Raw genomic sequence first — 22655 nt, 5'->3', positions numbered from 1 at the left:
CCACCCCTGGTTGTGCCTGGTAATAATATGATCGGGGCTGTAGTACAACGCCACATTGGATTGGGCAAGGAGATGACAAGTGACACTTTAGAGAGAGATCCCCATCCGGTCATCCCTATGATACAGCAATAGTATGTCATTATCATTCTGGTCACTAGATGTCGCTGCTGTGCATGAAGTTCCCTCCCAGGATTTCATTGTCCACTAACTCCATCCAGAAACACTTTGACCCATATTTATCAGAACCAGTGCAGTCTGTACTATGTGCCTGTGGTGTGTGCAGGAGACGCCAGATCCATCAAAACTGGGGCACGATCTTCATGCACCAGATTCAGGATTTCTAGAGCCCGTTCTTCATGGATTTGGCACCCCCTGCACTGCTCCTACAGAGGGCACCACTTTTTTTGGTGCACTTTGGTGCAAACACTTTTTACATACCTGTGCAAGCAGTTTGCACTTTAAAAATTTGCAAAGTCCGACAGAAAACTGGTGCAAGGCCCTGAATAAAAGTGCTCTAGTGTCTCACCCTGGCTTTCTATGCAGAGGGAAGGGCTTTGGAGCATTAACCTTCCATCACCCCCCACCCCCACTACATGTGCCCAGTAGTGATGTATCGTTTAAGAACGAGCCGGCTCTGAGAGCCTGGTCTTGTTTGCGAATGATGTTAACGATGGCTCACTTAGCTCCGCCCCTAACCGGCTCACCACGCCCCCTTTAATGTGATTGTATTGGGTTAAAAGTGGAGTGGTGTGGGGTGACTGGCCTGCGGCTCCCTATTATATACTTAAAGGGGTTATCCGGGTTTAAAAAATTTCTTAGGGCCGGGCTGGGGAGGGCTAGTTAAACATAATAAACATGGACTTACCTCCTCCGGCGCCGCTGATGTCCCGCGCCGCCGTCCCTTCGATCCGTGCACCTGTTTGTTTACAGGGGCACGGAAGCCGCGCACAGGGAGCTTCCGGTCCGCGATGTGGACGGCTCCTCCCATCTGTCCCTATCTCTCAGCGTTATAAGCGCTGGGAGATGGTGCGCATGGGAGCTTCGGGCTGGCCGGAAGCTCCCTGTGCGCACTTGTAATGAAACCGGCGCACGGAGAAGACGGGCCGCGGCGCGGGACATCGGCAGCACCGGAGGAGGTAAGTACATGTTTATTGTGTTTAAATAGCCCTCCCCAGCCCGGCCATAAGAAATTTTTTAAACTCGGATAATCCCTTTAATATGGAGCCGTTCAGGACCCGGAAGAGCCGGCTCTTCTTAGTGAGCGGAGCCTAATGAGCCAGCTCCCTAAGAAGAGCCGGAATTCCCATCACTAGTGCCTAGGTATCAGCACCATGTTGCTTAGGCTCTGATTGTATAAAAGTTATATAGCAACCTCCTGTGTGCCCCCTAGTGGTCACTGAACAATCTACAGTTTCTGGTAAAACAGATAATTAAAGGTTCTCTTCTATTATACATAAAGAGATGTGTGAGGGGGAAGGAGCAGGATCTTCCTGCCTTCTATTATACTAGAAGCCTCTATAGAAGATACATATACAAGTATCCTAATGTATCAGGAAGACACTGCCACATCCCTGCAATTCCAGCCTGAATGTTATCAGTAATTAACAGAAATATTAACGAGCTATCCTGACATCATTACTGCTGACAGGGATGTACAGTGCGGAAAATAAGTATTTGACCCCAGGCTGATTTTTTACAAGTTTTTCCACCTACAAAGAATGGAGAGGTCTGGAATTTTTATTGTAGGTCACTTCAACTGTGAGAGAGAGAAAATAGAAATAATACAGAACATCACATTGTATGATTTTATTTTATAATTTATTGACATTTTATTGCAAGGAATAAGTATTTAATCTCCTCTCTAAAACATGTTAGTTTTTCTCAGAAGTTCCTCCCACTCTGTACTCATTACATGTAGCTCCTCCTACTTTGCACTCATTACCTGTAGACCCTCCTACTCTGCACTCATTACCTGTAACTCCTCCTACTCTGCACTCATAACCTGTAGCTTCTCCTACTCTGGACTCATTACCTGTAGCCCCTCCTACTCAACACTTACTGCCTGTAGGTCCTCCTTTTCTGCACTCATTACATGTAGCCCCTCCTACTTTGCACTCATTACATGTAGCTCCTCCTACTCTGCACCCTTTACCTGTAGCTCCTTCTTCTCTGCACCCATTTCATATAGCTCCTCCTACTCTGCACTCATAACCTGTAGCTTCTCCTACTCTGGACTCATTACCTGTAGCCCCTCCTACTCAACACTTACTGCCTGTAGGTCCTCCTTTTCTGCACTCATTACCTGTAGCTCCTTCTACTCTGCACTCATTACCTGTATCTCCTCATATTCTGCACTCACAACATGTAGCCCCTCCTACTCTACACTTATTCCCTGTCTCGCCTCCTTTCCTGCACTCATTACCTGTAGCTCCTCCTACTCTGCACTCATTACCTGTAGCTCCTCCTACTCTGCACTCATTACATGTCACTCCTCCTTTTCTGCACTCATTACATGTAGCCCTTCCTACTTTGCACTCATTACCTGTAGCTCCTCCTACTCTGCACTCATTACCTGTAGCCCCTCCTACTCTACACTTATTCCCTGTCATTCTTCCTTTTCTGCACTCAATACCTGTAGCTCCTCCTACTCTGCACGCATTACCTGTAGCTCCCCCTACTCTCTCTGCACTCATTACCTGTTGCTTCTCCTACTCTGGACTCATTACCTGTAGCTCCTCCTACTCTGGACTCATTACCTGTAGCCCCTCCTACTCTACACTTATTACCTGTCACTTCTCCTTTTCTGTACTCATTACATGTATTTCCTCCTACTCTGCCCTCATTACCTGTAGTTCCTCCTACTCTGCACTCATTACCTGTAGCTCCTCCTACTCTGCACTCATTACCTGTAGTTCCTCCTACTCTGCACTCATTACCTGTAGTTCCTCCTACTCTGCACTCATAACCTGTAGCTTCTCCTACTCTGGACTCATTACCTGTAGTTCCTCCTACTCTGCCCTCATTACCTGTAGTTCCTCCTACTCTGCACTCATTACCTGTAGCTCCTCCTACTCTGCACTCATTACCTGTAGCTCCTCCTACTCTCCCCGTATTACCTGTATAAAAGGTCATTCATCTCCTCTCTATGGATAGTAGATATCTGTATAATATGGATTAGATACAGTGAGAAGTAACAACATTCCAGCTGAATCCCCTGATTGTATTTATGAGAATGGACCTTGGGATCTAGTTTTCTGGCGTAGAAGGAGTGGAATAATTGCAAATTATTGTGCAGTTCTAGAATTTGCAATTAAAATATTGAATATGCCACCTCTAAATTCACATGGGGTTATAGAGATGCCCATCCTAATGATCAGCAGAGGCTAGAAAAAGTCAGGCCTTCAGTCATTTATATTTTATTTTTTGGGTAAGGAATTGGTGCACATCATGTCTAAACCCATGCTGCCTGCAATCACCATCAGAGGGCACTAAAGAGTTTACTGAATACAATGTGTAACCGCCAGGCCAAACCACTGGGGTCCTGGGTTCAAGTCCCATCCAGGTCAACATCTGCAAAAAGTTTGTATGTTCTCTGCGTTTTTGTGTGGGTTTCCTCCAGGTCCTCCAGTTTCCTCCCACACTCCAAAACATTTTGGTAGGTTGATTAGACTGTGAACCCCATTGGGGACAGGGACTGATTCGGCAAGTTCTGTGCAGCGCTGCGTAATCTGTGTGCGCTATATAAATAAAGGTAAGGGATCCCTATAGCATCTGCTATATGGCCACTGTATTGTGATGCACCATAATAGCCATATACATCAAGGAATGTGTTTTGTTGGGTTTCTGGGGTGATAACGTGTAGGCTGGGGGCTTCATAGTCAGGGACTATTAAAATGTATGTAGCTGTTTGCTAAAATATGTAGTAAAGTCTATTGTTTTTTTATTCTACTGACCATGTTCATTACAGGACATCTACCACCAGGATGAAGGATTGTAAACCAAGCACACTGACATATCGGTGTGTGCCCCCTCTGGCAGGGTCTTATTTTAGCTTCTTATGCCCTGGATTTTACAAAACAACATTTTTTTATTATGCAAATGAGCCTGAGGACTCCAGGTTCCGTAGGTGTGAATTGTCCCTGGATTATTTGCAAAATTTTGAAAAAGTCTTTCAAAACATTATGTCAGTGTACTTGGTTTACAATCCTTCATCCTGTTGGTAAATGTCCTTTAAGGAAAGATGTAAACAAAATTGAATCCCTTTATACACATTAAAATGTAAAAAAAAAAGTTTTAACTGCTCTGAGCGAACTGGAATAAATGAATAATATATATATATTTTTAAAGAAATACTAAAATTGCTGATTTTGTTAATCCTGCCGTCTAAAAAGGGGTTGGAAATTTGTGTTCACAACCAAAATGGCACCAATGAAAACTGCGACTCTCCCTGAAAAAAACAAGCTCTTGCACAGCTCAGAATAAGGTGACACAAAAACAAGTCATTTATTTTGTTTAAACAGAACAGTTATTTTGTGAGTTAAAGTGGTAAAACATAACAAATCCCTACTTTGGTTTCACTGTAATCATAATGAACTCAAAAATAAAGTTAACATTTTATTTATGAGAGTTTGAAAAGCAAGGGTGCACAAACTTTTTTTTTCATTTACCCTTTAAATGGAATAACTAAAAGTGTACCGGTACCTAAAATGGTGAAAATACAATGTATCCCGCAAAAAATAAGCCCTCTTGTGTCTAAATCAGTGTAAAAATGAAAATTTTATTTTCTTGGGCGGCAACAATGGGACATGATCATTGGTTGGTCACCAGGTGGCAAACCAATCATAAACCTCCATAATATAGCGGGTTTTGCCCACCACTTGTTTTTTACATTATAAGGGTTTACTGGGCAGGGTGTCAATTTTTGATACTGTTGGCTGATACTCAGGATGTTAGATCAGTCTTGGTCTTTCAATTCACTGTCACTGTCACAATTAGTTGCCCAGTGTTGCCTCCAGCTACGTATTGAGGCCCAGATACTGCACTTCAGCCCTTCATAGATCTGATACTCATGACCTCTCTCTCAGCCCAAAAACCCCTTTTAAGTTCAAATGTAAACTTGTATGCAGTAAGCTCAATAGCTCCCCCTAGTGTCGTGCAGAAGACTTTCATGTTGCTTCATATAAGTTGTGATATTCACATGTCTCCCTAAGTAACAAAGTTGCCCCTGACCTATTGTATACAAATTCATAGACTTGATACCGGACACAAACAAAAATGGTTTTATGACATGTGGATATTATTTCAGGATTTTAACCCCACAATGTCATCTAGCTAAACACATCGAAATCATCTATGAAAATCTCAGGAAATACAAAATGTGACAAACTAAAAAAAAAAAACGAAAACGTATGAGAAAACACAGGATATAAGACGCTAGCTGTCACATACAGTAAAGAAACCCCCGGCTACAAGTAATGGATCCTAAATGGCGCATAGAGGAACTCATGTAGATATAAAACGTGGCCATGATGGGGAGTGTTGCCAGGTCACGGAGTGAGCGAGGGGGAATGGTAACCAAGGATTGACTTCAAAACAACACAGGAGGCAGAGGGGAGACGTGTGGTTAATGGGGTATGACGTGTCACTTCTTCTGCAGTTGTCTCGCCAGTACATCCGCCTGAAAGACAAAAAAATGGCAGGGGGTCACCATACAAATTTTTTTTTCAATAGAGTTTTTAATGGAGGACGTCAGAACTTTCTTTCCAACTAGTTACAAGAATGGGAGTTCCTCGTACACGTGGTCCCCTACTTAAGAACACCCGACTTACAGACGACCCCTAGTTACAAATGGACCTCTGGATGTTGGGAATTTACTGTGACAGGTTCTCTTCAAGGCATAGCTAGGCACCGCACAGATGTACAAAGGAAGTAATTACAATTTTGTAGTATACACACACTACATGAATGATAGATAGATAGATAGATAGATAGATAGATAGATAGATAGATAGATAGATAGATATGAGATAGATAGATAGATAGATAGATAGATAGGAGATGGATAGATAGATAGATAGATAGATAGATAGATATGAGATAGATAGATATGAGATAGATAGATAGATAGATAGATATGAGATAGATAAATAGATAGATAGATAGGAGATAGATAGGAGATAGATAGATAGATAGATAGATAGATAGATAGATAGATAGATAGATAGATAGATATGAGATAGAAAGAGAGATAGATAGGAGATAGATAGATATGAGATAGATAGATATGAGATAGATAGATAGATATGAGATAGATAGATAGATATGAGATAGGTAGATATGATATAGATAGATAGATAGGAGATAGATAGATAGATAGATAGATAGATAGATAGATAGATAGATAGATAGATAGATAGGAGATAGATAGATAGATAGATAGATAGATAGGAGATAGATAGATATGATATAGATAGATAGATAGGAGATAGATAGATAGATAGATAGATAGATAGATAGATAGATAGATAGATAGATAGATAGATAGATAGATAGGAGATAGATAGATAGATAGATAGATAGATGATAGATAGATAGATAGATAGATAGATAGATAGATATGGGATAGATAGATAGATAGATAGATAGATAGATAGATAGATAGATAGATAGATAGATAGATAGATATTAGGCCTTATCAACCCTTCCTAACAACAAGACTGTCTTTGTCCCCTTAGCTACCAATCAGAGCACAGCTTTCAATTTACCAAAGCAGTTGAAGAAATGAAATCTTAGCTCTGATTGGTCTATAAGCAACAACTCTACTCCTGCTTGTATACATTTCAATTGCATCTAATAATCCACAAAACCCGGGACATGAGGGGACCATGGAGTGAGAACCCCACTCAGATGCAATTTATACACAATTGAGGTGTTTTTTTTTTAGTATTTCAGTTGAAGTCCCTGTCGGTGATTCTTACCAATATGTTCTTTAACAGGTTTTTCCTGGGGTTTCTGAGATACGCGCACTCCTCTCCTTCACAAAGCTTAATTTCTTCTGAGACCTACAACCAAAACGGAGATCATGTTATATAGTAAAACCCACACAATCATTCACTAATAATACAACAGACCATGTAACTTACAGGGGTTGTAAGAGGTGAAACAGCGCCTCCTCATGTGCATAGGTTGTGTCTGGTATTGCAGTCCCATTAACGCTAAAGGGAACTTGTCAGGGCAATTATGGACACTAAACCACGCACAGGTCCTTGTGGAGCGGTGCTTTTGTGTTCCAAATCACCCTGGTAAAGTTTTTGCTGTTGGTTCATGAAAAAACCAAACATTTATACTTACCTTGCTCTGAAGATCTTGGTGCCTGCATCTTGTGTGGGAGGAGGCGCCAGCATTTACACACAAACATACAACACCATACATAGAGATACAGCATATACACACTCATACAATCTATACACACCAAACACACCCAATACCCCAGATGCCGGGCCCCCTCACACTGTGGGCCCCATAGTGACTGCTATGGCTGCTACCACTGTAGTTACGCCCCTTCTCATATCGATTTTTGACCCCAAACCACAACAAAATTGACCTGACTGTTTCTCTTTAAAGCCAGACTCAAGCCATGGATAGGAGTTAGAAGGAATCACAAACGTGGCCGTGGCCGTGAGCTGGCTGCTGAAAAAAGTCAGCTAGCTTAAGGCCGCCATAAACTTGTATTATCCCTGTTCATGGTGCGGTAAGCATACGGAGCAGGAGGTGCCATCAAAGATAGGACATGTCTATCTCTGGACAGATTAATGACGCTAACACTGGCACTCACCCCCTCTCTACGCCTGGGTACTGCCCGGGTGAGCGCACAGCCGCCAGCAAGGGGACGTATGCAGTCTATTTCTACATTACATTTAGTTCAAATAACCAATGTCAGGCAGCTGCTGAGAAAGCACATGCAGTCATGGTGTATCAGGGTGCAGAGGTGCATATGGGAAGGACTAGGGTGCCATAAGCTGCCAGTCCTCGTGGTGCCCCCATGTATTGTGTTTAATGTCCATGCTCTGGTTAACAAAAGCTGCAGGAAAACTTTTTTTGCCCAATAAAACCTGTCTGCTTGTTCCGCTAGTGTGAGTCTACACCCTTCAGACATGGTTTGTTGCTGTGATATCTTCTTCTTAGACATGAACATCATCCTGCTTCACCTGCCCGCTGTTTACTAGGCAGATCCTGCTGCGGAGATGGGACAGGCCTCACCGACCAAATGTGTCACATAGACATTACTCACTATCCTATCACATACACATACAAGATGTGCAGCCCAGTACTGGAGGAGATGATGGTATTAGCCTTCTGATGGCAACAGGATAGGAGTAGTAGTACTGTGCTGTGCCCATATATACAGGATAGTAGTAGTAATACTGTGCTGTGCCCATATATACAGGATAGGAGTAGTAGTACTGTGCTGTGCCCATATATACAGGATAGTAGTAGTAATACTGTGCTGTGCCCATATATACAGGATATGAGTAGTAGTACTGTGCCGTGCCCATATATACAGAATAGGAGTAGTAGTACTGTGCTGTTCCCATATATACAAGATAGGAGTAGTAGTACTGTGCTGTGCCCATATATACAGGATAGAAGTAGTATTACTGTGCTGTGCCCATATGTACAGGATAGGAGTAGTAGTACTGTGCTGTGCTCATATATACAGGATAGGAGTAGTAGTACTGTGCTGTGCCCATATATACAGGATAGGAGTAGTAGTACTGTGCTTTTCCCATATATACAAGATAGGAGTAGTAGTGCTGTGCTGTGCCCATATATACAGGATAGGAGTAGTAGTACTGTGCTTTTCCCATATATACAGGATAGAAGTAGTAGTACTGTGCTGTGCCCATATGTACAGGATAGGAGTAGCAGTACTGTGCTGTGCTCATATATACAGGATAGGAGTAGTAGTAGTGTGCTGTGCCCATATATATATATACAGGATAGGAGTAGTAGTACTGTGCTGTGCCCATATATACAGGATAGGAGTAGTAGTACAGTGCTGTGCCCATATATGCAGGATAGGAGTAGTAGTACTGTGCTGTGCTCATATAAACAGGATAGGAGTAGTAGTACTGTGCTGTGCTCATATATACAGGATAGGAGTAGTAGTACTGTGCTGTGCCCATATATACAGGATAGGAGTAGTAGTACTGTGCTGTGCTGTGCTCATATATACAGGATAGGAGCAGTAGTACTGTGCTGTGTCCATATATATATACAGGATAGGAGTAGTAGTTCTGTGCTGTGCCCATATATACAGGATAGGAGTAGTAGTACTGTGCTGTTCCCATATATACAGGATAGGAGTAGTAGTACTGTGCTCATATATATATACAAGATAGGAGTAGTAGTATTGTGCTGTGCCCATATATACAGGATAGAAGCATTAGTGCTGTGCTGTGTCCATATATACAGGATAGATACAGTATTTTGTAGACATACCTCTGGAGAAGCAGGCATATCCAGTTCCCTCTTGCCTCCTGGGTACCAGCCATGGGACCAGTGCTGGCCGTGTGACATCTGTGTACTGACTGCTATCAGGACCAGCAGGAGCAGTGCCAGGTGACTCTGGAGGGCCATGGGTCTGGTTATGGTCACAGTTCACAGAACTGGGTCTGGAAAGATAAAATATCATCAATATAAAACATCTATTAAATATTTCCGAGCAGGTGGATGCAACTATTTAATAGACACTTGTCCTCTGTGACCAGGATATTGCCCGGGGAGCATATAGTAACACCTACCAGAACCTACCTACCTGCACGTAAACCTGCTGGCTACGTCTGTATGTCTGTGCATCCACATGTCTTACACCATTACTACTGCTGGGAATCGGGGCTTGTAGCCATGTATTACTACTTCCAGGATGATATAATTGTGGCCCTACTGACCTCCCCACATAATAGATCATATGCAGGATTCCTCCGCTTACATGGCTGGCGCCTAAACGTCACCTTATGACCTCCAGGACTGAGCTGACATCACAGTGTGGAGACATTATTATGCCCATAACTGAATATATCATCATTTGTGAGATTGCTGCCATATGATACATCTAAAATCGGGATGAAAAATGTAAAATTCTAAGATTCTTAAAAGGAACATCAAACATTATACAACATATAAGTATTTGGTTTCTACAGTCACCAGTAGGGGGAGCTCAGGTGCACAGGACATAGTGAATTCTTTACTGCCCTCTAGTGGTGCCTGTGAATAGATAGAATTTCATCATCCAAGGAAAGTTTTTCTCGGCGGCGTTTTCGCAGACTGTCCCATTGTTTCTGATGTATCCGTAGATTTTAAATATTTTTTTGCAGACAGTGATGTGAAAAATCCAAAAGCAAAGAAATCATAGAAGATGTAGCGGGGCTGAAGTTATATTCCATCTATATCTCCATGGCACGGTTACAATGGGATAGAATAAGACGTGGTCCTGGGTAACACCACATAGAGCACGCTCGGCTCTGCTACATCTGCTTCCAGTTTCTGCAGCTTTTCTTTGTCCTGACATGAAGGTCCCTGCAGCGTGTGCCCATTCCTCTCGTACAGGCGGCTGATTGCTGATTATGGAGTCACCACTTTTGCTCCTGAGTGTTTCTCAGTGCAATTACCGGAGCCTTTGTTCTTTCTCTATTATGATTGACGACTATTATTTCACCCTCATGTGGCACATTCTACAATCACACAGATATGTGTACATTGCAATTTACTCCTTTAGGGGACCTGTCATCTGTACTCAATTGTGAGTGTCCCCAGGCATGACCAAAATGGGCGACTATTACAACGTTACAATAAAGGCTTCCTGGAGCCTCCACTAGAGGGAGCTCAGGAGTCCTCTGCATTCTGGGGGAGGTTTATACATGTGTTGGTCTTAGAGCAGACATAGACAGATCTCTGCTGCACCAGATAATCCCGGTGTCTGATGCCGGATGATTGATCTGGTGCTGCATAAGACTCCTTTTAGTTGGTCTAGTTTGCTGCACCACAATATTGAATTTTCTGGTGCACGGACTAAATTTTTCCGCAATTTGTCTTGCAGATGGTGTTCCATTGCATATAAGTGTATGGAGAATGAAGGGACAGTAGTAAGCAGCAGAGAGGAGAAACGGGCAGAGGCTGCTGGTGCTCATAGTGAGTTTCTATTACACCAAAGTGCTTCATTCATATCACTACACAACATTACTTATACTGTACTGATCCTGAGTTACATCCTGTATTATACTCCAGAGCTGCACTCACTATTCTGCTGCTGGTGCAGTCACTATCCTGTACTGATCCTGAGTTACATCCTGTATTATACTCCAGAGCTGCACTCACTATTCTGCCGCTGGTGCAGTCACTGTGTACATACATGACATTACTTATCCTGTACTGATCCTGAGTTACATCCTGTATTATACTCCGGAGCTGCACTCACTATTCTGCCGCTGGTGCAGTCACTGTGTACATACATGACATTACTTATCCTGTACTGGTCCTGAGTTACATCCTGTATTATACTCCAGAGCTGCACTCACTATTCTGCCGCTGGTGCAGTCACTGTGTACATACATGACATTACTTATCCTGTACTGATCCTGAGTTACATCCTGTATTATACTCCAGAGCTGCACTCACTATTCTGCCGCTGGTGCAGTCACTGTGTACATACATGACATTACTTATCCTGTACTGATCCTGAGTTACATCCTGTATTATACTCCAGAGCTACACTCACTATTCTGCTGCTGCTGCAGTCACTGTGTACATACATGACATTACTTATCCTGTACTGATCCTGAGTTACATCCTGTATTATACCCCAGAGCTGCACTCACTATTCTGCTGCTGGTGCAGTCACTGTGTACATACATGACATTACTTATCCTGTACTGATCCTGAGTTACATCCTGTATTATACTCCAGAGCTGCACTCACTAGTCTGCTGCTGGTGCAGTCACTGTGTACATACATGACATTACTTATCCTGTACTGATCCTGAGTTACATCCTGTATTATACACCAGAGCTGCACTCACTATTCTGCTGCTGGTGCAGTCACTGTGTACATACATGACATTACTTATCCTGTACTGATCCTGAGTTACATCCTGTATTATACCCCAGAGCTGTACTCACTATTCTGCTGCTGCTGGTGCAGTCACTGTGTACATACATGACATTACTTATCCTGTAGTGATCCTGAGTTACATCCTGTATTATACTCCAGAGCTACACTCACTATTCTGCTGCTGCTGCAGTCACTGTGTACATACATGACATTACTTATCCTGTACTGATCCTGAGTTACATCCTGTATTATACCCCAGAGCTGCACTCACTATTCTGCTGCTGGTGCAGTCACTGTGTACATACATGACATTACTTATCCTGTACTGATCCTGAGTTACATCCTGTATTATACCCCAGAGCTGTACTCACTATTCTGCTGCTGCTGGTGCAGTCACTGTGTACATACATGACATTACTTATCCTGTAGTGATCCTGAGTTACATCCTGTATTATACTCCAGAGCTACACTCACTATTCTGCTGCTGCTGCAGTCACTGTGTACATACATGACATTACTTATCCTGTACTGATCCTGAGTTACATCCTGTATTATACCCCAGAGCTGCACTCACTATTCTGCTGCTGGTGCAGTCACTGTGTACATACACGACATTACTTATCCTCACCGGTGCTGAGGTTCTGTAGTAATACCAGACTTTGATGGTATTTGTAACCCTACAGCAACCGATCTAAAATCCCTAACTGAATTTTTATGAAGATCTGGCGATTATTTCGGATCCTCTGGTGAAGGAGCTTTCTAAATATTTGCCATCTATAATTTGTAATTTATCCGAGGCTTAGCTATTATTTGCAGGTCCTGTCCTCCTGATCCCCCTCCTTAGGGGTCGCATGGTCCTATACGTAGTATAATACATGGAGACCGGTGATGATGGGCAGTTACCCTCCATTGAAGTGAATGCAAAACTGTGAGTGCAAACTAAAGGATTGGTTTTATAGATTCCCCCCCCCCCCCCCCATGGTATGTGGACTATCCCAACTTCATAAGGGACCATCCCCCAAATCTACAATGCAATGGCTTATAATGTATATAAGCTGCACGTGTATAGATTGTAAGCTCCTATGGGCTTACAATCTATACACTATGGGGCTCATTTACTAAGAGTCCGAACGCCGCACTTTCGTCAGGTTTCTCAAATATTTCCGTTTTGCGCCGAATTGCCCCGGGATTTTGGCCGTCGGACAACCCAATGGATTCGGACAAACCGCGAAATTTCAAAAAGGTTTTGTGTCGCAAGATCAAGCACTCACATGCAGCAGGAAGAAGGAGGTGAACTCCGGCGGACCTTGGCGCAGAAGCAACGGATGCAGGAAATCGGACACACATCTTAGTGAATCGCGCCGGACCCGAATCCTCGTCGGACGACGCACCACGGGAACGCGATGGGACCGGGTAAGTAAATCTGCCCCTATGTGTCTCCCCTCCAGTGTGTGGAGCTGTGAGACATGGAATTATGAGGGGCTCATTTATCTTGCCTCTCTTTGTTTTGGTTTGTTTTTGTCTTTTTTCTATCTGCTACTTTGGTCATTCATCGATCTCACTTTTTACTTGTGTAAATTTTTTTTTTTCCAGTAATCTTTTTGTGACATTTGTTAGAAAATGTCTCAAAAATGTCCCACAAATGTCTCAAGTCATTTCTTTCCGTTTTCTAAGTTTTCCTTAACTATGGTTTCATCTGGAGTTTTTTTTGCGCCAAAAAATTATGCAAATTTTAGACTATTTGAAATGATAAATGTCATTTGCGACAATTTGCCCATCTGAAATAGAAGATAAACGTGTCTGACTGATGATAATCAAATGTCCGGCGGAGATCTCAAAATGTCCCCAAAAAGGCTCAAAAATTGCAATGCGCCAAAAAAAGTCTCAAAAACGAGAAAAAAACTGGAAGAAAAATTTAGATAAAGTAGTATATCATGTGCTGGACTAAACACCAAGATAATGTAGTGGAGCTGAGTTTGTCATTTGGCCTCTAAATAGAACAGTTCATCGACATATTAATCTCTGTCGTATCTGTTTATGAGGAAACACAGTTGAGCTGAGTTTGTTATCTGTCCTTATCTTGCTATGTATTAGTTATTAAGTTATCCCCATGCTCACAGGAACAGTGTAGTAACATATCTGACCCCGAGATGTAGCAGTACTGAGTTTGTCTTTAGCCCAAAAATGGATTTAACCAATCCTCTTAATACTGCAGAGATAAAGGGATATTCCACAATCATTCATTGTATTTGTCGTGACCTACGCAAGTGGTGAGATATAGCAGAGCTAAGCGTGTCAGAGCAGCAGGGCTGAGTTGTCATAAGTTTATCTCATGATTATACACTGCGCTTTTTCAGAAAATCTTTCCAAAATTCCCGGGGAAAACCTATTAAATTGATTTAATTTCAAGAATTAATAGAAAGGACTCCAAATGTTCCATGACATAGTCCCCTCTGCTCTACATATGACACTATGTAGCAGAGTCGAATTTGACGCAATAATAACTAAATGACATCCATAGCACGAGACAGCTCAGAGGAATAGACGTAGCGCTATACGTATGGATGTAGCAGAGTCAAGATGGTGTTTATTCTTTCCATCTATCTCCAGGGAGTCATAATGCATAAAATGACAAAGAGAAAGATAGTGATGACTGCATAGCAGAGTTAAGTTTGTTATGTAACCCTATACAACCAAATCCAACTAAGTCCACAAAATATACAGAACAAACAGCCCAATTACACGTTGAGCACATCTTCATCTCTAAATGATAGGTTACAGGTAGCAGAGCTGAGTTTGTCGTCTTGCATTGTATTAGTGATCTCATTAACATATAAGACAAAATAACAATCAAAATGGTTACATGACACAATCAGCTCTTCTATGTGTATAAAATTATAAGAGATTAACAATAAAGCGGCTTCATGTTCCTGTATGGGGGGACATTAGGGTAAGGTGAGTGGTGGGAGCAGGTACCTACCTTGCAGATGTCTCCTCAGATCCACCAGACTTCTCTGATTAGTGAGCACTCGCCCTCAGTATTTATAGGTTCCCTGCGCTGGGATGAGGATGATTTCCCTGGATCTGCCTTCTCCTGACGTGTGGGGTCTGATAAGTGACACGGCCGGGTCTAAGTCCCTGCACATCCCATCACGTCCTGTGACGAGGGGAGGGGGTTCAGCTCTGAGATCCCCTTCTAGATCCACAATAAGAAACCGTTTTCATTCATAGACGGAGAAGACGTGTGATGTGTGATGTGTGATGTGTGATGTGTGAGCAGGAATCCCAGGCAAACAGGAGACCAACAGCTCCAAAATCCGAAACTCCAGTGATGGAATGACATTTACCGACACGGAATCTGGTGTCCTGGTTACATGTACCAAAAGTATCATTGGGCCAGATCTAATATTCCGGCACTAATCTAATATTCCGTCTTTGGGTCTTGCGCATGTATTTATGAAGTGTCTGCACCAGTGTTGTGTCCTCCGCACCAAAAAATTGCCACATTTATTATAGGAACTGGACAGAATTGCACCAAAAAAAAAGAAGGTGCACACTTTCCGAGCAGTGCGCCTCTTGTGCCCACACCCCCTTAAATTACACCCCTGGAAAATAATCGAGGGGACACTTACTCATAGATCCGGGCACTGTGACTGTGGTAATCTCCTCGTATTTGTCATCCATGGCCTCCTTCCTTTTAAAATCAGCTTTTAAAAATATGCTAATGAGTCAGAAAAGCACTGTGCAGGAGCCCTTCCCCCTCCCGCTGTGTGAGATACAGCAGGCAGAGGCAGAAAGTGCCGAGGGAGCAGGAGGGAGAGGTAGACAGTGAAACAGCCTTTTAAGCTACAGCACGGAGGGGAACTGGTAATGCCCCCCTGATCATAATGACTCAGAATTTTAAGAATCATTTATATCCTGCTTGGTTTTAATCGTAGATTTTTTTTAAAAAAAATGATGCTATGTGATTTTCTGGATTTTTTTCTAGTATCTGTCTCTGTGACATGTGAATTGTGACCTACAATAAAAATGACAGAACTCTCTATTGTTATAGGTGAGAAAACAAGCACAATTGGTAATGTATGAATGACACTATATGAAGTATAATACGGCACATCCTGGTGTCACATCGTTCTGTAGGATAAGCTGCGCTGGTGAATGTGATAGCTCAGCAGTGTGTGCCCTGGTACACAGGGGTCTCCGTAACCCAGACACAGCGTGACATCCCCCATCCTGCTGCCAGGTGACAGGATAATGAGGCTCCTCTCTGCCGCCTGCAGCCGAGGTTCATACCATGGGAAATTCAGTTACAGACAGTCCCCAGGTTACATACAAGATAGATTCTGTAGGTTTGTTCTTAAGTTCAATTTGTATGTAAGTTGGAACTGTATATTTTATCATTGTAATCCCAGCCAGAACTTTTTTGGTCTCTGTGACAATTGGATTTTAAAAATGTTGGATTGTCATAAGAACCAGGATTAACAATAAATCTTCATTACAGACAGCGGTGATAACTGTTACAGCTGATTATTGTAGCCTAGGACTAAAGTACAGTAAATTATCAATATCCTGAGGGCAGTTTGTAACTAGGGGTCGTATGTAAGTCGAGTGTTCTTAAGTAGGGGACCGCCTGTATCTGCATTATCTTAAGTCATGGTTGTTTCTACTCTTCTTGAAAGGTTGTATTTCCTGTCTGTACAATGTACTATGTATGGCAGCAGTGCATTCTTTTAAGTGCATCTTTAAGTGCACAAAAGAATTAGACCAGTATGTATTGCAACACCCTCGCCGATGCAATGGCGAGGTAGGGTTTGCGAATACGTCCCACCTGCATGTAATCCCATTACACAACATGGTTCTGATAGGACATAGGGATATTGCAGTGGTGAATCCTGCCTGGCAAGGCAGAGGTTAAGTATTTTGTATGATGCAAGATGCTGTTGTCCAATGATATGTGTTACATCCTGTGCTCTGTAAGCTGAGATGTGATTGGAGGAGCAGCCACCACCTGACCAAAGGGAGGTAATAAAACTCCCTGGCCAGGAATGTTCTGGGTCTTTCCAGAGATCTTTTCAGAGAGATTCTGTTGTAGGAGAATCAGTGAGTGAGTGAGTAATCTCTGTCTAGCCCATACCAGAGCAGGAAGAGCCTAGCCCCTGCCTCTGAAGAGTGGAGCATTAGACTAGAGTTAGTGTAGTGAGGAAAAGGGGTATCATCTTACCTTTGAAGGTGATACCTGAAGCCCTACAGGACAAGCTGAAGCTTCCTACCAGGACACAGCTGCCTCCCAGCCTGCCCTCTACATCCAGGCTGGTGAACTATCTCCTGAGGCTCCCTCCAACTCACATCTCGGCACCCTACCTACCTGTTAAAGGCACGTTTGCTGCGGTTCCTGCGGTTCAAATAAAGAACTGTAAGTTGTTTTCTTCAACTTCTGTCTCCGTCTGGTCCCTGCTAATACGGCTGCCTTCATCACCGGCACCCTGTCCATCACCCAGAGACTCACACTCGGGACATTAAGGGGTTGCCCCAGGGAGATCCGCTATAGCAGCCGCTCCCTCATCTTTTCTTGCCAACACCACCCTGCTGGAGACCTGCCAGGCTGTAGGACAGCCCTCCGGTTCCCCCGTACCAAGCACCGTGACAATAGCGTGCTTAGGCCGCAACCGCCAGCCACTCCGGTACCGCGGGCCCCGGCTGTCTCCAGGCCTCCCCTTTAAGGCTAGGCCCCGGTGGGGGATGTTGCAAGTGGCGTCACGAACAGGATATTTACTTCTGTGCCTTATCCTGGCACTAAAGACTGTACTTTATTATTAAAAAGACTGTGCTGCCTAACCCTGCTGCCATCCGGGTTTAGGCCCAAGTACTTGTGTGTTTCTGGATTGAACTGTGTTAATGCTGCCACTTGCTGTCGAACACCGCTCCAGCACTCAAGAGGTTAATCCCTGCAAGAACTGTACCAGCTCTGCTACATCCGGCGCTGCCGCACCTGAAGATTTTTACCTCAGCAACTGTGGCGCAGCAAGTAATTCCAGCCCGCCAAAACCTTCACTGGCGGGAAAACCCAGAGGCATCGCTAAGCTCCGCCCCCTGCGCGTATGGCGCGAATCCTGCCTCAGCGCGCTGTGGCGCAGCAGAAAATTCAGCCCGCCACAGCTCCTGGCGGGAAGGACTTAAGCCCCGCCCTCTGGCGCAAGAGTTTCCCGCTCCACCTCAGCGCAGGAAGTGAACCGCTGACCGCCTTGTGGAGTGAAGACGCAGCCACCATCCTAGCAAGACCGAGGCCTTCACCTCCCAGTGAGGAACCGGAGTTCCTTGAGGCCTTTGAGACTTTAATCATTGTGGCAGCGCACCCCATCCGGAGACCTTTTGCTGCGCACCGGCTGCATCGCGGTACAACTCGGGCCTCCTTTGCGGACACTTACCTCCGGTCTGGGACGGAGAGTGCCCCTCTACATGCATCGAGTTTGCTAGCTGCCGGACTTCTCTGCAATAGGTCCAAAATGGCGGACCATCCTCAGGAGCCATCTTCCCCGGCTGGGACCCCGATTCAACCCCTGCGGAGGACCCTCTCTACTATCGGTGTCCAGGTTCCGTATGCACCGGAGGGTTTTCGTTTTGTTTTGGGGAACCTGCCGGAGCCAGCCCGAGCGGGCGAGAAACCGCTGCTATTCCCTTGGGCTCCCTCTGCCCTGGAAGCTATCTCAGAAGAGCCCAACACTCCTGTAGCCATTGCTGACCGTCCTGCGGAGTATCCAGGACCACCTGCTAAGAGGCCCAGGCTGTTCGGTGAGAACACCCTGCCAGCTACAGAGGTTACCACCGCCAGCGCAACAGCGCCCCCAAGAGCTACAGGTCAGTCCAGGAACAACAATCCTTCAGCTGTCAGCAGTGAAGAAGTTACAGCTCCTGCGGTCATCATCATGCGCTCCACAGCGCCCCCAGCTACAGAAGGTCAGCCAGAGAAGTGCCTGTCTCCTTCCTTTGCTGAGATGCCTGCCGCCGTAGGTGACCTCCCTGCTGTTCCAGCTCCAGCTTCTGGGTGTCCCATGTCAGCAGTTCCAGTTTCTACCACCAGATGTCTTCAGGTGACAGATCTCAACACTGCTTTCTTCACCCAGGCTGATGATGTCCCTGCTGCAGTTCCTGCACCCATGCCTGCAGCCATTGCTCTTGAGCAGCAAGATTAACCCCTGAAGGGCTGTAGCCCACTTCAGGTACTGTACCATGTGTACATATTGTATATTTCTGTCCTTACCCCAAAGAGCCAGAGACTTTCCTGAGACTCTTACCCTTATTTATCTCAGTCAAGAGATTATACATTGTCATGTGCTATGATAGCACCCTTCCTCTGCCGCCGCAGAGATTCCTACAAAGGACTCTGTCCCTCTACACATGGAGGAGACCCTTTGCTTCTCAGTGCACTTTTCCCCCACATCAAGGGCTGTACCCAGAAGATGGACTTTGTCACTAGAGACCTTCTGAGAGACTTTCGCCAGATACTACCAGGAAAAGTTGCCATGTAAATTATCATTTTGCACTTAATGCCTTCCTTTTAGGTACGGACATTCTGCTTGCACTCTTTATGCCTTTTCTTTGCAGGAAAAGAGACATTTACTACCGTGCTACCCTGAGTAGCCTATCTACCTCTGTAACGTTTGTAACGTTCAAGATGTGTACCCATTGGGCTCCTAAGCCAATGTGATCTTAACCTGTTTGCACACTGTCAGAAGATATGCCAGTAGTCTGCATTAACCCTTTCATAGGCTTTTCAGGTTGTAGTGTGGCTGTGTCGGACCGTCTTTCTATGTAAAACACTGACCGCTACCTGATCCCTCAAACTGAGGTTTGCACATGGGGGTAGTCCGTAAACTGCGGGTCCTACGGGGACCGGGGGTGTTACAGAGATAGCACCTGGATGCCACCCATACATGGGTAAGGTTGTCAGTCAGGAGGTACTCGTGTCGCATTTGCTAACGCAATGCAGATAGACACACTATGTAATTGCCGCCAGGGAAGAAGTGTTGATAAAACAAATATACAGGCCTTGGTGCAAGGAGTGGATTACAGGACATGACACCACACCTTTCCTACTGTACAGTTCGGTTTAATGGCGTCAGCGACCAACTGTCATACAGCTATATTTTTGTCTTAGTCCGACACCAACCCAGGTGCCTGTCTCCAGGACCATGGGCGGTTTGTCCCTACACCTCACATAGCCTGCACTTCCTAGAAGTGTCCCTAGCCCCCTCTGTGCCCCAAAACATCTGTAGTCGAGCCGAGGGCGGCTCTTTCAATTGCCCCCGGGGTATGCAACACCCTCGCCGATGCAATGGCGAGGTAGGGTTTGCGAATACGTCCCACCTGCATGTAATCCCATTACACAACATGGTTCTGATAGGACATAGGGATATTGCAGTGGTGAATCCTGCCTGGCAAGGCAGAGGTTAAGTATTTTGTATGATGCAAGATGCTGTTGTCCAATGATATGTGTTACATCCTGTGCTCTGTAAGCTGAGATGTGATTGGAGGAGCAGCCACCACCTGACCAAAGGGAGGTAATAAAACTCCCTGGCCAGGAATGTTCTGGGTCTTTCCAGAGATCTTTTCAGAGAGATTCTGTTGTAGGAGAATCAGTGAGTGAGTGAGTAATCTCTGTCTAGCCCATACCAGAGCAGGAAGAGCCTAGCCCCTGCCTCTGAAGAGTGGAGCATTAGACTAGAGTTAGTGTAGTGAGGAAAAGGGGTATCTTCTTACCTTTAAAGGTGATACCTGAAGCCCTACAGGACAAGCTGAAGCTTCCTACCAGGACACAGCTGCCTCCCAGCCTGCCCTCTACATCCAGGCTGGTGAACTATCTCCTGAGGCTCCCTCCAACTCACATCTCGGCACCCTACCTACCTGTTAAAGGCACGTTTGCTGCGGTTCCTGCGGTTCAAATAAAGAACTGTAAGTTGTTTTCTTCAACTTCTGTCTCCGTCTGGTCCCTGCTAATACGGCTGCCTTCATCACCGGCACCCTGTCCATCACCCAGAGACTCACACTCGGGACATTAAGGGGTTGCCCCAGGGAGATCCGCTATAGCAGCCGCTCCCTCATCTTTTCTTGCCAACACCACCCTGCTGGAGACCTGCCAGGCTGTAGGACAGCCCTCCGGTTACCCCGTACCAAGCACCGTGACAATAGCGTGCTTAGGCCGCAACCGCCAGCCACTCCGGTACCGCGGGCCCCGGCTGTCTCCAGGCCTCCCCTTTAAGGCTAGGCCCCGGTGGGGGATGTTGCAGTATCATTATGGAATATGACCTTGCAATCCATGATCCTCATCACATTCTGTCATCACCTCCACCTGGTCAATCATTTCTCTCATCCTCAGGTATGTGTGCTTAACTCAAGTCCCATCCATCTCAAGCATTAGTCTTATATCTGCAACTTTCTTGTGTATTGGTATGTGAGCATGCGTAACTAATCTAATACCCTGCTGTTTTCTGGAGACTTCCTGACTCCTTCTCGGTTTCTCCACCCTATTGTTAACACCTGATAGTTATAACTAATTTGTCTGGGGTGTATAAATTTCAGGCTTTCAGGGGTATTCCCATCTGGGCAGTCACATTTAAATAAATTCATTTGTCACATGTAAACATTTCTTCAATTGGATGTTATTAAAAAAAACGTTCCTGTGTGAAGATAATTTCTCATAAATGTAGCCATGTTGTCCCTTAGAAACAAAATGGCTTCCTTGGATACGACCACCACACACTGTAGCAGCAATGGCCAGACATGCGCTATAGAGTCCTGCCTGACTTCCTGGATTCAGCAATCATTACCACAGGACGGGTGTGGGACCTGCAGTAACTCCCAGACATTTCACATGCAAAAACCTTATTGTTTCTTTGTGCAATCCCTCCAGCAGAGGGGGCCGTATCCAAGGACACAGTCTGGTTTCTAAGGGACCATATGACTACATTTATGAGAAATTATCTTCACACAGGAACATTTTTTTAATAACATCTAATTGAAGAAATGTTTATATATGGAAGATGAATGAAACTGAATGTGAATGTCCAGATGAGAATACCCCTTTAAGGTCTCTCAGACCTTGGTCGGCAGTGCATTCTTTTAAGTGCATTTATAAGTGCACAAAAGAATTATACCAGAATGAAACCAGAAATGAACAAAAGTGAATATTACTTTATCTAAAACTTGCAAAAAGTAAAGTCACACCATTCAACTCTGTCCTCTAACCACTAACCTAATCTAAATCTGGTCAACTTGCAGATGCACTTAATAGAATGTGCTGTCTAGAATGGCGCAGATGCAGGTGGCTGCCTGTGCATCTGCTCTATTGTATCAGTATAGGGGCAATAAAGCAAAATGCAGTAAAGAAAGATGCTGTAAAATACAACTTTACAAGTGCAGAAACAAGGGGGGAGGGGTTCACTTTACTGCAGATTTTTTTAGCTCGTTGTCTTGACTTTCAGAAATGCCGCTCTATAATATCCTATGTGGATTATAACTTAGTTATTACAGTGGATTATGTTCAGCATGAA

General features: G+C 44.5%; 1 protein-coding gene across 1 annotated transcript; it reads right to left on the bottom strand.

The window, feature by feature from the left end:
* Positions 1–4479: 4479 nt before the first annotated feature.
* Positions 4480–15286, bottom strand: LOC140082831 (progonadoliberin-2). Its single transcript, XM_072126334.1, has 4 exons — positions 15089–15286; positions 9502–9674; positions 6978–7061; positions 4480–5677 (listed from the first exon to the last, which is right to left on the bottom strand). Exons 2-4 carry the CDS (start codon positions 9637–9639, stop codon positions 5642–5644), a joined length of 258 nt encoding a protein of 85 aa, XP_071982435.1. The 5' UTR covers positions 9640–9674; positions 15089–15286; the 3' UTR covers positions 4480–5641.
* Positions 15287–22655: the final 7369 nt, after the last annotated feature.

Source organism: Engystomops pustulosus, chromosome 1 (assembly GCF_040894005.1).
Source record: "Engystomops pustulosus chromosome 1, aEngPut4.maternal, whole genome shotgun sequence".
In the NCBI taxonomy this organism is placed as follows: domain Eukaryota; kingdom Metazoa; phylum Chordata; class Amphibia; order Anura; family Leptodactylidae; genus Engystomops; species Engystomops pustulosus.
Note: the sequence above shows the minus strand (reverse complement) of the source record. Positions and strands in the feature narration are given on the sequence as shown.

Coding starts and splice junctions, on each gene's coding strand:
- LOC140082831 (XM_072126334.1), bottom strand. CDS start 9,639: ATGGCCCTCCAGAGTCACCTGGCACTGCTCCTGCTGGTCCTGATAGCA. Junction 7,062..9,501: donor ATATGCCTGCTTCTCCAGAG/GTATGTCTACAA, acceptor TTTTGGTTGTAG/GTCTCAGAAGAAATTAAGCT. Junction 5,678..6,977: donor ACCTGTTAAAGAACATATTG/GTAAGAATCACC, acceptor TTTGTCTTTCAG/GCGGATGTACTGGCGAGACA.